The sequence below is a fragment of the Vipera berus genome, assembly GCF_964194415.1.
Source record: "Vipera berus genome assembly, chromosome: 3".
Classification (NCBI taxonomy): domain Eukaryota; kingdom Metazoa; phylum Chordata; class Lepidosauria; order Squamata; family Viperidae; genus Vipera; species Vipera berus.
In genome coordinates, this window is record NC_138204.1 from 81,074,337 (window position 1) to 81,091,513 (window position 17,177).

Genomic DNA, 17,177 nt, shown 5'->3' on the forward strand with positions numbered 1-17,177 from the left:
CCCCTTTAAAAAAAACATTCTCTAAAATAGGCTAAAATAATCCCTTCAGGTACTCAGCAGTATTAAAAGACTTAATCTCCCCTAGTCCAATACTCTATCAATTGCATCATAATTGCAGATATGGAAAAGTAAAGTTGTATGAGAGACAAATTATTACATTAGCAACTTGAAACAGATAACATATCAGTCATGGGATTACCTTCTAACAGATAGGCCTTAAAATGATTAATTAACAGACACATCTGCTCACAAAGGTACATGTCTTATTTGCTATCTGGCCAAATTCACTGGACTAGATCCAGTGGGAATTATGTGGAGATTTCACAAAAGCAGAAGTGATTCATGACCCCTCTTTGCTGCTGCTATGCATAATGTTCCAAAAAGTCCTACCTTCCTCCAGAATAGTTTTACAGCTTGTAGGGGAAGACTGCAAATCACTCCCCCCTACGCCGAACACATTTTCATCAGTTTCAATGAGAAATTAACCATGGTTTAAATGTCTTATTTCGAACTCACTGGATATAAAAGCTTGCTCAGGTTGGACTCATGCCAACATTTCCTACTTTTGGCTGAATAATTTTTCTCTAAAGTTAACCTGCCCATTAATAGACCTAAGCTTAAAATTTAATGGAGGTGTGACTGATGTGGAGGTGAACAAAAATATAGTATTTTATACTTACAGGTAGTCCCTGTGGCCCTACATCGCCAGAAGCACCTGGTGGACCTGAGTAACCCTGAAACAGAAGGACATATAGTATGGCCGATACATAGTTAAGTTTGTTTCAGTTTGTATTGCTATGTATGGAATTCTTATGTACTTTATTAGTGAAGAAAATTTTCTTAAAATGAGACTTATTTGTATTTGCATTTGTATATGTATTTGATTTTTTATGGGGAAAAAATCATTTCACTCTGTCAATTCAAGTAGTAGCAATACTAGTTCTGTAAAAATATAGCTGTCAAGTCAAACAATATGCTTTTGGTCTAAGTTCCAAATGATGTTTTAGGGAATTTTAAAAAATCCCCATCACTATTTCAAGCTATTTTTTTTCAGGTACTTTCCTCCTCAAACAGAACAGCTTCAAAGTTTTGTCTTCAAAATAGAGAGAAATGTCTGCTCGATTTTCACAGTGAATTATGACCAACCAGAGCTACTCTTGCCGATAGTATTGTTAAAAAATAGTTAATGCAGAGAGTTAACATAAGCAAAAAAATTATGTTCAAAAATAATGTGGAATTTCAGTATATTTTAAGAAAAATGAACAATATTAAACCCAATGCCTACAATTGATACTTCTCATTTTTCTTACAAATGTCTCTACACATAAATGGGATTACCTTAAAGACCTTAAATATCTGGTAAACAGGAATTTTCCAGTAACTGTTTAAGCACTTACTTTTTACTTAGGCTTTGTTAATGTAAGATAAATAAATAAAATTAGACAGTGGTTTTTTACATAAACCTTACCATGAGACCTTTTTCTCCAGGAGGGCCCACTGGGCCTGGATTACCTCTGTCTCCCTTAAAAGTAAATAAACAAATACATGCCTTAAAAGTAAATAAACAAATACATGCATGCATGCATACACAGATACATACATACTGTTCATACATGTAGTTATTTGATTTTTGACAGTAGAACTGCATATCCAGTTTTTAAATATATTTAAAAATGAAAATATAACTTCTATACCTAGATAAATAAACATGATGACAAGGTGGAAGGAGGTTAAGGGGTTGGTGAACTGGTGTAAGGAAAACAGTTGTCATAAAAATGTGAATGCTAACAGGCTGTGACACTTTCAACCCAGTTGTATTATTTGCTGACAGATTCTATCAATCCTCTGCTTGAAAAAATATTCATTCCATTAAAAAAAATCCTGCTAGTTTTACTATTAAGTAACATTTTTTGTAAGCAACATAGAGTAACTTTCACTCTTTTGCATTATTAAATTCCAATACAGATTTAGAGAATAAGCATGCTGTTATGTTTACATGTGAAATAAAATTTCAAGTAGTGCAATCTCTCCCAATTAGAAAATGAGTAACTTATCTTTACTAGAGAAATGGTAAAAAGCAAGGTTTAAACTTCTTTTCCCCAGTTACAGAACCCAGCAGTTACTTGTACATTAATGTAAAAAAACTACAAAATCTAATCTCATGACAAATAAACTTATCCCATATTGAACAAAATTTAGAACAGTAGGTGTAATGCACAGTATAGTACATATTACTTGTGCTGCTCTTGTTGCATTAATTATCAACTAGCATCTTATAGTATACCTTCTCACCAGGTCCCCCAGATAGTCCAATTTCACCAGATGAGCCAATAGGTCCCTAAAGAGCAGAAGAAAAGCAAATAATCCAGTAACCTGTCATCTATAGACAATGTTATAGCAATAGCATTTAGGCTTATATACCCCCTCTCCCCAATAGTGCTTTATAGCACTCCCTGGGCAGTTTATAATGTAAGCATTATTTGCATACACCCCAACAATCTGGGTCTTCGTGGAAGACTAAGTCAATGTTGAGCCCCGTTAGGATTGAACTTCAGGTTGTGGGCCAATTTGCCTGCAATACTACACTTTAACCATTACACCACTAAAGATCTTATAATGAATCTCAGCAGCTTACATTTATTTCTATGGCCATATGCACATCAGAGTCCAGTCAAATTCTATGAAATATCTGAAAACATTTTTAGGCAACCTGTATAAAATGTACACATTTATTGTACACCATATAATCCGCTTCTTAGTTATATAAGGAACTACATGCAAAAATGAAGTTGCTTTTGCAAAGTCACCAAAAATCTTAGTAACCCTGCCTACAAATCTTAATTAATACCTTTAAGGACTCTTAAGAGCTAGGAAGAACATTGTATATACAGAATCCTTAAAATTACACAGCTCTGATTACACTGATATGCACATTTATATGATTCTTGTCTATTGGCATTACTGTTTGAAGATTATAAAGCTGTTCTCGTGATTATTGGAACTCAGAACAATATAATTGCACACAAAAGCTGTTCAAAGCATTCTTTTCTATCTTCCTATTTGGCTACTGCATAGGTCCCATTCACCAGATTTTTGATGGTATGTACATTTGAGGATCTGCCTTTAGTGATCAAGCTGCTGGCTTGATCACTAAATAATTATTATGAGTAAGATGTCCTCAAGTATTAAATCACGTCAGTGCAGTAAATATTTGTAAATCGGCATCATAATTACATCTATTTCAGTGTACTTTTATTTTCATTTTAAAATGTGTGAAAAATCTAAAATAATTCTGCATTCAGCTTTTGAATAAGACAGTTCCAATCTTACATGCTTCAAATATTTTCATGAAACATTTCAATTTGAAGAGCTTTTCCCATGGTCAATAGGGTGGACATTAAAGAAATTTTAAATAAGATATGAGTAAGGCATTACCAGAGCCTAAAGCCAAGTTGTATTCCTCTTTTAAATTTTGTTCCTCTAAGTCTCATGAGCTCCAGAAACTCCCTGGCATATTAAATGCCTTTTAAAAACAAATTAAAACTCAAAATAATAAATTCACATAGGGGAAAGAAACAATATAGAAAAGATGTCTACATAAAAGTGCTACCTGTATAATATCCCCCAAAATACCAAATATAAATAAAACAACATTCTTGGAACAAGAAGAATGCATCAAAATTGGGAACTGAGAAGCAAACTTTTAATGCCATTATAAAGAAACTTTATAAAGATAAGATTCAGGATCACAAAGGCTGAAGAATGAAAGTGTGAATATATGAAATTGGAAAACAACTTTTTCTAAGTCAATATCTTAAATAATGAGCTGTTTCCTTCTGTTTTGTGACAGGAGACTAGTGAGCTGAAAATAGCCTTTCTTAGGCCAATATATGTCAGATGTATGAATTATAGCTTCAATAAATCTTCAGCCAGTATGGAAATCATGCTGGAGAGTCACTAATCCAATTGAAGCATCAGATTGGACAGAGTTCTGTAGGACTGAACCCAAAAATTATTCTAAATAATGAGCTGTTTTCTTCTATTTTATGACAGAAGACCAGTGGGCTGAAAAGTGTCAGATTACTGCTTTAGATTTTTTTTTAAACATCTACATTATGGACATGAGTATGCTAACAATATCTGTGCTTTTTGTGCAGAAGACGAAAGCAACTTGATTGTTGTTACTTCACAATCCCTACCACAGGGGATTGAATAGCAGGGTTGGACCACTGTGGCAATTTTATGACCTGCGGACTTCAGCTTCCAAAATTCCTGAGGCAGCATGGCAAATTCAGATATTTGTCCTTCTAACAATATTTGTCCTTCTAACATCATGGTGCTGACAGATTTATTTATGGTCCTTTAATGTGATTTGGCCACTTAATGAGAAGGAAGGACTCACCGGAGAAGAGCCTAATGCTTGGAAAGGTTGAGGGCAAGAGAAGAAGGGGACGACAGAGAATGAGGTGGCTGGATGGAGTCACTGAAGGCGTGAGCTTAAATGGACTCCAGAAGATGGTAGAGGACAGGAAGGCCTGGAGAAATGTTGTCCATGGGGTCACATTGGGTCGGACACAACTTCACAGCTAACAACAACGTGATTTGATGCAATATGTCAGAATATTGTAATATTTAAGCTACTATTATCCACAAATTGAATTTTTAGAATGGCTTGCATAGGTTGAAGTGATGTTTACGTAATCAGTTAATTGGGAAATGTTTGCCACTTTGGCAATGAGTTATAATGCTTCAAAATATAATAACAGCCCTTTTATCAACCACATTATTTTCTAGTGGAGAAAGACTTTAACATTCTGATCTTATTTTTTAAAAAATATTTAAAACATTTTTGTTTTATGTAAAGTCTTGCTTATAATATACTGTGGTAATTTAAAAATCTGAAATTTAGGTGTACATGCCAGTATACAATAACTGAGACAGAAGCATTTTTTTTCCAGTTCTTTAAATCAGTGTTTTTCTTGGCATAACTTTTAAAAAACACTTTATCTCATTTGTTCTACAAATTTGCTCAATGGAATTCTTTTCATTCTTATTAAGTTAACCAAATATTGTATAACTGGATCTCCTGATTCTGTATGAAGCCACTAATTGTACCAGCCAGGGAAAAAAGCATTTCAATTATAAGATGTTATACTTAGCCAAAATAATGCATTCCTAATACATTAAATCAAAATAGTTTTTCTTGTTGAGAAAACCCCTTGACTGAGTTTCATGTCAACAAAAAATGCAATTTATTTAGAAGGATCTCTAATACCAACAAGAGTTATGATGAATAATTACCATATGAATAGGTTTCGCACAAGAAGGAATTATAGCCAAACGCATCATTTCTACGGAACCTTCCAACAAAAGGATTGAGATTTTTCATATATTAAATAATCTAACTGCAAAGGTATCTACTGACAATAACCAACCTTGAATATATTTCCCAAAAAGAGAATGGAACGATGGACAAAGGATTTTGTAATCCTTTCACCTTTCATTCAGAATCACCCAGAATAAAATCACATATGTGAATCTGATATTATTAAATAGAAGGGAGATAGTAAAGTCAAAAGCTTAAAACTATTGCATTATTTTAAAGCGCTCTGAGTCTCCAAGTATTCAACCACAAAGCCTTTTTCCATCAGTGAAATAAATCAGGACCTAGTATGGATTCTCTGCTGAAGGAAAAAGGATTACTTCTTTTCTCTTTTCTCACCTGAGTCATCATTAATGTCTTACATCAGGGGTGTTAAACTTGCAATGTCACATGACATGTCGCGATGTATCGCGACTTTTTCCACATTGCCGGCAATGGGATGGGCGCAGTTTTGGCATGATGCATCCGGCCCACAGTTTGACACCCCTGTCTTACATACTTCTCTGTGGAGTTCTCATTCTGGATCCTACCTGCTGTTTTTAATTCTGCTCTTGCTCAGGTTTTTTTAATCAAGTAAATTGATTACTTGATTAAGTACTAGATATAATCAAACTAATTATTAGAGAAAACATGAGGCAAATGACTTCATATCAGGTACATTTTGAAAAATCTACCATATTGGCACAATTGTATTTGAATTTCAGCAAAATAAAAGCATGATTTAAAATTCTACATTTTCTAAGTAATTATAAAAATGAAGTCATAAAACCTATAAAATTATATAAAACCTATAAATTGTTGGTTACTGATTATATCACTGATTTTTAACAATAATGTTTTGTTTTGAACTAATGGGGGTATTCCAGGCAGTAAAAGATCCAACAGTTTATGTCTAAATAGGACTTATTTATACACAAGAATACTGTGAAGTTCTAAATCAGAAATAAGAAACTGAGAAATTATATATTTTATTATTGTTGTTATTTAAAATTTCTTGCAATTCTTGACTAAAAATGAATAGCAGAGGATTTGTAATAGACAATTCCCTTATTTTCACAAACTACGGTTTCTTAGGTCGGTCAAATGAGGGATTAGAGAAATCTAGATTAAAACTAAAAGTGTTCTATTTAGGAACACTAAATTTTACCAAACTCACCTGTTTCCTGATATTAGTTAGACCGCTATTATCTTTAATGAGATGTATACTAAATTTTCCATCAATAAAGAGGGTAAATGGAGACCACAGCTATATTTTTATATAGGAAGGTGGAAAGTTGTTCTTCTGTGTATAAATATTGACAGGATATTTAAATATTAAATTTAATATTAAAATTTAATAATATATTATTAAATATTAAATAAATATAAATTTCTGTAAAGTCTAAAAAGAACATAATAAATCCGTAATAAAGTTATCTTCAGAATGCGTGCTTTTTAATCCATTACATTAATTAGGACTAAGCAACAATCTGGATTCAAAGTGGAAAAGTTGATCCAGATATTCAGAACATGAGGGTACTGAGGTAACAATTATGGAATTCTTTAAAATAAAACCTCTAATAGAAATGTTTTAAAGATATGTAGAATGTGAATCCATATGGCTGCACAGCCCTGTTATTAATTTTATTTCAGGCCTTATTACATCTAGCAAGTACGTTAAAAAAAAACCAGAAACTACCTGAGGACCAGCATTAATGATGATGACATCATTTAAGATCTTCTTTAATTGTAAAAATTACTTATGGTGTACCCTTGGAATAATTTATCAACTTATTGAGTAACTACATGCAATATACTAAGGCAAACAAACTGGCTAACCAGCATTTGTGTGCTGCCATCCTATCGCATCCATGCATAGTACTGTGACTTTAATACGATTAAATGTGCTATTCAAATTCAGAGTGACTGCCATTTCGGATTAGCAAAATACAAATTCTGTAAACATCAAATTCCAGTTTATTAAGATAAATATGAGGCACACCAAATTTGGGATTAATAATAATGCATTCCTTTTGGGTACACTATTAATCCATCTTCTGAATGAATGTAGTGAGGCATTCCTACATAAGATCTTCAATGCCTCACTAATATAGCTATACACAGCAGAGATGAATCTTAAGTAATGCATAAATTTTAAGTAATGCATAAATGTAAGAAATAATGAGGCAAAGAGAGGGAGAAAGAAACAGCATGTTCATTCAAATAAAAATGAGCATTCCAAGCAGATAATTTACACCTGCATTCTGAAACCTGATGCTAAGCAATTAGGCAGAGCCACAAGCTTTATATAAATGAAAACAGAGTTCAATCCTTTGCTATGTATTATTTCAATGTCAGTTTCCACATCAGTATTTCTGTAATCTTACAGTATATGCCTCTGTATTTTTATTTCTAGTTAGATTTTGCATTTCATCTTAACATAGAATTGTGTTATAATTTCTATGGCGAAAAATGCATTTTACCGAACAGGGTCATATAATGAAAGAAACTAAAACCAATATAAAAAGAGTGTTCTATCCACAACATAGAATTTCCACTGGGCTCACAAACATGCATTTCTTTCTCTCACTTTGCACCAGTAGTGCAAATTATACGAACTCCAATTTCTTATCTGGGAACATTAAGCAGAATATTACTGGGGAGGTTATGGAATTCCACAAAGATTCATTTTTTGCAGTTGAATTTTGACAGGAATATCAAGCTTCAATTAAATTCATAGCCCATCATAAATGAGCAATTATAGAAAAATGAAAATGAATCCATTTAGAAATAGAAAATAGTATATTCTTACTGTTTCGCCAGTTTTCCCAAGAACTCCTTGGTCTCCTGTTTCTCCCTGTTGTTTTAAAAATATAAGACTTTATTTTAAATTACATGAAACTGAAATATTTTCCTTCTGTATATAGATTATGCTGTTTTCTATACTTTGGCACTTTTACCAACAGTTAGAAGATGATTATTTGCTTCTCTAAAAACTTTCCACATAACATATTAACTCAACTTAAATCTTTTTCACCGTCTTACCTTTCCCTGAAGGGCTGAAATGTCATTTATTGTCTTTTATTTGCTAACAATTTTTCCATTCCTTCACCAATATTATCTCTGCTTTCCTGTACAACAGGGGTTCCCAACTGGGGGTGCAAGTCGATAGTCCAGGGGGGTGCAAAAACTTGGGTTTAGAAGTTTCAAAATTATAGTAAAAAGGTAAAGGTTCCCCCGCACGTGTGTGCTAGTCTTTTCCGACTCTAGGGGCCGATACTCATCTCCGTTTCAAAGCCGAAGAGCCAGCCCTTGTCCGAGGACGTCTCCGTGGCCATGTGGCCGGCATGACCTAGACGCCAAAGGCGCACAGAATGTTCTTCCCTTCCCACTGTAGTGGTCCCTATTTTTCTACTTGCATTTTTACGTGCTTTCAAACTGCTAGGTTGGCAGAAGCTGGGACGAGTAACAGTCGCTCACTCTGTTACGTGGCACTCGGGATTCGACCTGCCAAACTGCCTTCCTTCTGATCGACAAGCTCAGCGTCCTAACCCACTGAGCCACCACATCCCTGTCAACATTATAGTGTATAGGAATAACTCATTTTGAACTTTTGTAAGGGGTGTGAGAATATATCAGAAGCGTTCTAAAGGTGTGGGGTATAGAAAAAGTTGGGAACCACTGCTCTACAACTATTCACAAACTAACCATTTACTTGTACATCGCTCAGAGTCCTTCTATGAGGGAGATAGGTGTTTTCTTATTTTGACAAATACTTGATAAAAATTCAAATTCTTACTATTTTTAATTTAACAAGAGCAAATATCAGGAATAACTTTAATCCCTACCTTCAGGCCTTCTAGTCCTGGTTCACCTGCAAAACCTTTCCTTCCAGGTTTCCCCTATATTCAAATAAAGAAGTCCAGTTTTTTTAAAGCTTTTAAGGTTTCATTAAATCATTGACAATTAGAGTTGCATTATGCTTGCTACAACCTATCAGAGTGACTGTGGGCCAAAATATATGCCGTCTGTATATATAAACTTCGTTAGATTTTTATTTCAACAAAAACACCTAGAGAAAATTGCAGTTATGTATTGTAAGTGGAGAACCTGTTCACTCTTCATCCATTAAGTATTTTTGTTCATTTCCAATTGCTGAAATGCAAGGACTAAGTATGCATTTGTGTGTCATAGGGCAGAAATTTCAAAAGGAATATCATTTCTCAGAAAAAAGACCTGCCTTGTAAAAAATTTCTTATTCAAGAGCCTATTCTACCTATCTTGCTCATTAATAAAAATGACTGCAGCTATACTTCATGTACAAACTGGTTTATAAAGTATTGTTCTCATAGGAAATCTGTTGTGAACAACCCTTGTTTTTGTGTTTCATAATTTTCACTATTTTGTGACTGCTTTATCTTTTTGGTGCTACCAAAAAGACACTGTCTAGCAATAATCCTATAATTGTTATTCATGAACATTTTTAAAATAATCTTTTTTACAATTGTTCTAAGCATTCATGCTTGAACCAAATCTGCACCAATATATGATTTCAAAATATATTTTGGATAAGGCTGAAGAAGTATATGGACCAATCAAATAATAATCTCCAGAGTTTATCTTTCAATTCATTCTTGCTTCGTCTATTTCTCTTTCTTAGCATTCTAAATCTTGCACTTTACTAGCCTTAATTAAAAAATAAACAATGATTTCAAAACTATTTTTTAATTGAAACTAGTGGTCTTTCTCAGTCTATCAGAAAACATAAAAAAATCACTCAAGGCCTATTTGTTACCATTTCAAAGAAAGTAGGTAGAAACTATTATAAAACATTTAACTTTTTTGTTTTATTTTCTTAATTCGGAAACTCTATTTATTTAACTGACAATGGGAACAGATGCACATACATAAACTAAGAATTTCCAAAAGTAAGACTACTATTAATCTGAAAATGAAGGCCAAAGCAGTGAGGGGATCAAACTTCTTTCCAGCTTCACAAGTGAACCTAAATTCATTACAATGAATCAAATCCCATTTCAGCTACTGCTTTGCATTTCTCAAATTCATTCATTTTTCAAAAATACAAATTGTTTTACATTAACCGTAAAAAAAATTCAATGTTTTAATAGGCAATCCTTCATAGTCACATTTGGAGATGTCAGAAATACAGATTAACTGTAGTCCATATTGAAGTTTTTTAACCTGAGAAATGGAAATTCAGCCCCAAATAGGAAAATATACTAAAATGTTAAGGTTTTAAACCTGGACTGAAATTCATTTTGTTTCCTTAAGAAAATCTCCCTGTAATGAATTCTGTTTATTTCTTTTAATATTTCTAAGTATTTAGGAACCTTTAAGGATGTAACAATATAAATGAGTGGAGAAACGTAACTCCAGATAAGAAAAACATCTTTTTAGATAGATGGAAACTCGGCCCCAAATGAGAAATTATATTAAAATGTGAATATTTTAAACCTGGACTGAAATTCATTTTATGTCTTAAAGAATATTGCTCTGTGATGAATCATCTATATGTCTGTTAATACCTCTAAGTATTTAGGATCATTTAAAATGTAACAATATAAATGAGCGGAGAAAAGAAACTTTACATAAGAAAAACATCTATTATTTAGTTTTCTAAAATATTACAAAAAACACACATAAGAAAAATAAGTAATTCTATGCCAGGGAACCTAAATTCTATATTACAAATAATTGATATACTTTCTGAACAAATTAAAACTCACAACTTTCTTTGAGAAAGAATCTGAGTTCTAGCTGAGAGCATTTCAGTCATGGGCAAGAGGAAGGGAAGAGAACTTGAGAAGAATATTGATAATTAATTCAAGTGGAGTAGTTACCTATAAAACGAAACATTCTTGAAACATTAATGAATGTGAAAGTAGGAGAAGAGGGGTTACCAGTAAGACGTAATATTTTTATAAAATGTATATAGAAAGGTAGGAAATCTTAAGAGGAAAAATGGACTGAATATATTTAGTAAAGTAAATAAAAGTAAAATCAGTGAAACTTATAGTTATATTCTATTCTATGACATAGACTAGGTATGCTAATTTCCTGTGAATATTTTAGACCGGGGTTTGCGGGCCCGTTGGGAGAGGGAGGGGCAGGCGCCTTACGCTTGCATACATAAACATGAATGTGGCCATATATGCACACGCACAAACAGGCTGCGAACATGTGCACCATGCAAACGGGACTGCAAGCATGCGCGTGAGGCTCTCAGCGATGCCGGCGCCTGTGTGAGGCTTGTGGCTTTGCCACCTCCAGGCTCATGGTGATGCTACCACTGGCGCGAGGATAACGCCGCAGCCCGCAGCGATGCTGCCACCAGCACGGGGCTCGCACCACGACCTGCCTACTGCTTGCAGCGCTGCTGCCACCAGCACAAGATTCGTGGCGATGCCAACAACAGCAAGTGGTGTGCCAACAGCCACCTGCCACTTGTGGTGCTGCCACCTCCCATGCAAGTTTGTGGCAACGCCGCCACCCACACGATACAAGGGGTGCTGCTGTCGCCTTCACAACACTCACGGCAACAGTGGCACGAGGACGCATACACATGCACTGCCCAACTACTCATGCAGCCTGATGGCCAAGAGACCATGGCCTGGTAGTGGGCTATGGCCCATAGATTGGGGATTTCTGTTTTAGAATACAAATACCAGCAGTCCCAACTTCTAAGATTAAGGAGGTAGAAATTATGGAAGTTAAGCATAATGTCAAATCCTGCAAAAACACCTGATATATTTAAAAAAAGAAAAATCAGAACAAGCTGATTTGATATCAGTTTGAAAGAAGCACTTCAAAAAGTACTTTACAAAAAGCTTAGACATGAACTTTACAACAGTAATAAGATCCAAAATGCACTGATGCAATTACTTTTTAAAAGAATTCCATATACAACGAAGATGCAATCTTCCACAGTGATTTATATACTGCATGCAGAAACATTTTTGCAACAAAAATAATTTACATGCCACCTATAATGTGAGAGATAATTATTGTAATAGCATGTTGAATGAGAGATGCGGGAAGTGGTCAGATAAGGGTGAGCTTAGCCTGTTTCAGGAATGTGGATGTGGCAAATGTCTCAGAAGGCACCCTCCCGAATTTATTGGGCTTTAAAGATGATGGGAAGGAATGAAATTTCAGATTTGTAAGATTTAATGTAACTTTACAATAAAGTAAAGTAGAGGAATGCTGGCACAGTGATTCACTGCCAGGAGTTCGACCCTGATCCACTCAAGGTTGACTCAGCCTTCCATCCTTTTTCAGTACTTACCCTTGGTCCAGTTACTCCAATTGGCCCAGTGGGTCCTTCTTCTCCCTAAAGCAAAAAAAGGACAATCATTTTATTCTTGGATATTGCATTTACCGTAGATATTTTTGTGATGTAAGACTAAACACCTGAACGTATATACTTAAACTTGAGAGATGACAGAATAATGATTAATTCATAAGCATATAGGAGTAAATCTCACTGGATTCAGTAGGATTTATTTCCTAGTAGTGACATGTAATATTACTTTGTGCAACAATAGTTACAAATTCAGGTATATAATACTAATAATAATAATAATATTAATACTAATAATACTAATAATACTAATACTAATACTAATACTAATAATAATAATAATAATAATAATAATATATGTCTAAATCTGCTTAATTGGACATTAATTAATTGTCTGGATTTCTTTAGAATTATTTAGGTACACTACTATGAATTCAGTTTCAAAAGAAAAGATGCCTCCTTTTTCAGATAAGTTATCTCTTAAGATGGATATTAAAATATACACTCAACAACACATCTTTTATTTAATTTATACATTAATATATTTCTTCTTCAGAATGCAAAACATAGTCCTTCCTAGTGTGTGTAAGATACCAGATTTGGTTCATTTAACCTTGTACAGGTATCACCAAAACAAGTAAGTTATTGATGGGCCACAGTTTATACTTCACATCTGCCAGAGAGACATTTAGTAATTTTGCAGGTTAAAAATAAGATCAGTCACACAGGACTAGATCCCAATTCTAAAACAAAAGTGTGCTGTTGAGATAACAATCACCTTACCTCAACTCCTTTGGGACCAGGTGGACCCGGAGGACCTCTGTCACCTAGAAATCCCTAAATAACATAAATCATAAGATTAATGAACAGGGATACTACTGCAGAAAGCATAGAGGAGTATGAGGATTAAAAGTAAGAAATGTAATTTTAATTGACATTTCCCCACTTTATGTTGTAATGGTTTCTTTATGTTGTAATAGTTAAGGAAGCCTTAACTATTAAATCAATAGCCACTTGAGCTTCTCTATAAAAGTACAATATGCATACTGTTATGTGCATGTGCATTCCAATTATGTGTTAAAAGCTCACAAAGGAAAACTACTTAAATGGAGAGTAAATTGTAATCATTTTCTGCTTAAACCATTAATCTTGGATTAGGCATACGCATTAATTTTTATTTTTTTCATATTGCAGGTGGGAAAGCAGCTGCAAAGGGTGGATTCTGATCATAAAAACAGCAACACATAAAAAATAATCATCTCCCACTAGCAGCACTTCAGCAATAGAATTTGCAGTCAAGAGTGTATATCATAAAAAAGTGAGCTCAGTAATCACAGATGTTTTAGCATCCTATAAAAGTTAGCCTTAAATGAAATTAAATTTTCTTTATTTCTTTTACACTTTTCTATGACTGTTCTCTATTTTTCTTATCTAAAAATTGGTATTGTTTTTACTACATGGGAAAAAACTTTAATAAAAATTATAGATGGATGTGGTGGCGAAGATGCAACGTATTTTCATATATGGTGGACCTGTAAAAAGGTTAAGGCTTTTTGGATTAAAATCTGGTGGAATATGCAGAAGATATTTAAGCAAAGGATAAAGTTTTGTCCGCAATTGTTTTTGTTGGGCATAATTACAGATACTACTGTTGTGGACACCAAGTTGATGCTGAACCTAATTACAGCAGCAAGACTTTTAGTAGGTCAATATTGGAAGAAGTAGGAACTCCCTACTATAGAAGAATGGACTCTAAAAGTTTCTGACCTGGCGGAAATGGCAAAGATTTCGGCTTATTTGAAAGATCATTCGCAACAACGTTATATTATGGAGTGGAAAAAGTGGATTGATTATATCCAGAACAAATATGGGACTAAAAAGTTTCACTTAGCATTTGAATAAGTTTTTTTTTATGTGATATTAGTATTGCTTGTAGTCATTTCATATGAGCTAGAGTGCGATAGACTTAATAGTTTATTGTTGTTAGCATATGGTTGTTTATGATTGTTTTTTGCTTTTATACCTTGTATTTAGCTCTGGGAAGTCGGGGAGGGGGGAGGGGGAAGGGGGGGAGGGTTAGGGAGGGTTAGGAAGGGATGGGTGGAGGGAGGGGGGGATTGTTAAAGATAAAATGTATTGTAAAACTTTTCAATAAAAAAAAATTATAGATGGATGGATGGAGGGATGGATGGATATAGACTAAAAAAGAGGACAATATACAGCCTTGTCCTACTCCTTTGGCAAACTGGAACCAGTCCATATTGTGTCTTCTTGACCTGTATGTAAGTTTCTCAAGATATTCTGAAGTTCCATTTTCCTGAGTACTTTTACAACCGACGAAAAAAACTTCTGTATTAATCAGCTGAAATGGATTGTTTTTTCACTTAATCAAGGAGCTACACTTTATGAGGCTTATTTTAATAAATGTCTGAAAAACGTAACTGCTACCTCTGTGAAATTTTCCATGGTCACATGTTCTCTCAGAAGTAAAGACCATGATCGTCAATGGTACTTATTTTCTCATAAGATGTAGCCTCCTCTGAATGGAAGTATCTCTCTGTGACACTAGTGGCATGAACTGAATTAAATTAAATGCTCACCACATAGCAGAGATAGAGGACAATAGGAAGCTCAGATTACAGCATAATCTAAACTATTTAGAGAGCATTTGATCTGTGGATGGGTCTTTTGGCTCTAGCAGAGATTTAAATAGTTTTATACAACTCAGAGTGCATTGACTCAATGTTTGGATATTATAAAATGGAAAAATCAAATCACTTATTCTGTCCATTTACATTAGAAACTTTATTAGTTCTATTACAAAGTTAACGGGGAACTTAACGTAACATTGTGATGCATATGTGCCTCATTTGTAGAAAGAAATGATTGAATAGTATTTCAAAGCTAGAAACATCTTTCTGTTCTTGTTTGGTACCCATTCAGTAAAAAAAAATCTTTATTTCACTGGAGATTATTTAACAAGATTTGGGCCCATTCCAACCAGTTTAGATCAAACATATTTTATTTCTAGCATTCTTCTATCGGTTTCAACCCGTAAATATATTTTAAAAGAGGTGAAAGATGCTTTGCATAGGTCACAAAAAGTAATAACAGTTGCATTGTTTACAAAATGCTTTGTAATTATTGCACAGGTTACTTCTTTTCTGATATTTTTAAAACAGGAATAAAATGAAATGCCCTGCTTCAGAAATATTATACAGGACTTTTTGAAAAATTATCTTCCTGGACTGAGACAAAATGGCTGCCCCAAGGTCATCCAGCTGGCTTTGTGCACAAGGTGGAACTAAATGGTTTCCTGGTTTCTTAAATTGGTGCCTTTAACCATTGCACCAAACTGGTTCCCTGGTGTAGAGAACCGATAGAACAAGCTACCATATCCGTGGACCCACATGCTCAATTCCAATCTGCAGCAGAACTCAGAGTACCCAGATTCCCAGACCTCCCATCATTGTCCTACATAGAAACAATCTGCAACAAAGCTAACAACACCATGGTGCAAATAACGTGCTTTAAATGAATTACAGTAATCTAACTGTTAAGATATGCAACCCTAATACCATAAAGTTTGTTACCAAAGCTGCAAGCTGTCCCATTTTTGATGCTGCTTTTGTGATACAGAAATCAGAGACATTACCTGAAAACATAACTGGAGGTAAACAGATGCAACCCAAATAATCTTTTAGCAGTTTAAATAAATTACAGTACATTAGAGGATTGATCATAAAAGAGCGAAACAGTTTCCCAAATGTTCTTTTTTGAATTGGGAATTGGGAAGACAGTGATGGAAAGAGAAGGTCATTTGGAAACTGTCTCATTCCCAAGAGTCAATATTTTACATTAGTGTTAATATAAAAGGCTCTGTCATGTTTTCCTGTCAGTTAGTTTATATTTTTACAGAAGTTCCAAGGGAGAAGAATGAGGAAAAGAAGAGTTTGGCAAAACAGTCTTCCAAGAAAAAAAAGTCAGAAGAAACTCCACAAAACCTCAGTCAGTACGTGACATCTGGGAGTGCTAATACTGAACAATTCCAGTTTCACATGGGATCATTCGATTATGGACTCTGTAAAAGCTTTCCCATTTAGGTAATGTTCATCTCAAATGTAAGCCACCAATTTTCTCTAATTAAAGACCATATTCTCCATTTATGAGAGCCAAAATGTTACATAGAAAAGACTCATCCTTGCATCAAATAAAATTTTCAGCTTCCAACTAAATAATCAGTGTTCTGACTATGATCAACCAGCATAGCGGGATTTGGGAAAGGATATTGAATATTTAGTAGGGGAAAATATGTGTCACATCCAGAGGGATTAATTTTCCATAGCAAATTGTCTATTGAATATATACAGCTGGAATGGTACTGAAGGATCTATAATTCATAAGATACATACCCCTCCTGGTGCAAATGGGTTTGTAGAAAAAATAGCAAAAAGTAGCAAAATAAAATAAAATAAAATAGCAACAGGTCTCGTT

At 34.1% G+C, this 17,177-nt stretch overlaps 1 protein-coding gene across 1 annotated transcript in view; it reads right to left on the reverse strand.

Annotated features, from left to right (window-relative positions):
* The window catches only part of COL24A1 (collagen type XXIV alpha 1 chain), a gene marked incomplete at its 5' end in the record, with an annotated part of 153,334 nt that overhangs the window by 63,952 nt on the left and 72,205 nt on the right, over positions 1-17,177 (reverse strand). The window contains 7 exons of the mRNA XM_081325373.1: positions 681-734; positions 1,469-1,522; positions 2,285-2,338; positions 8,175-8,219; positions 9,211-9,264; positions 12,669-12,713; positions 13,467-13,520. Of these exons, the coding sequence (XP_081181499.1) occupies positions 681-734; positions 1,469-1,522; positions 2,285-2,338; positions 8,175-8,219; positions 9,211-9,264; positions 12,669-12,713; positions 13,467-13,520 (360 nt within the window). The remainder of the gene's footprint in view (positions 1-680; positions 735-1,468; positions 1,523-2,284; positions 2,339-8,174; positions 8,220-9,210; positions 9,265-12,668; positions 12,714-13,466; positions 13,521-17,177) is intronic.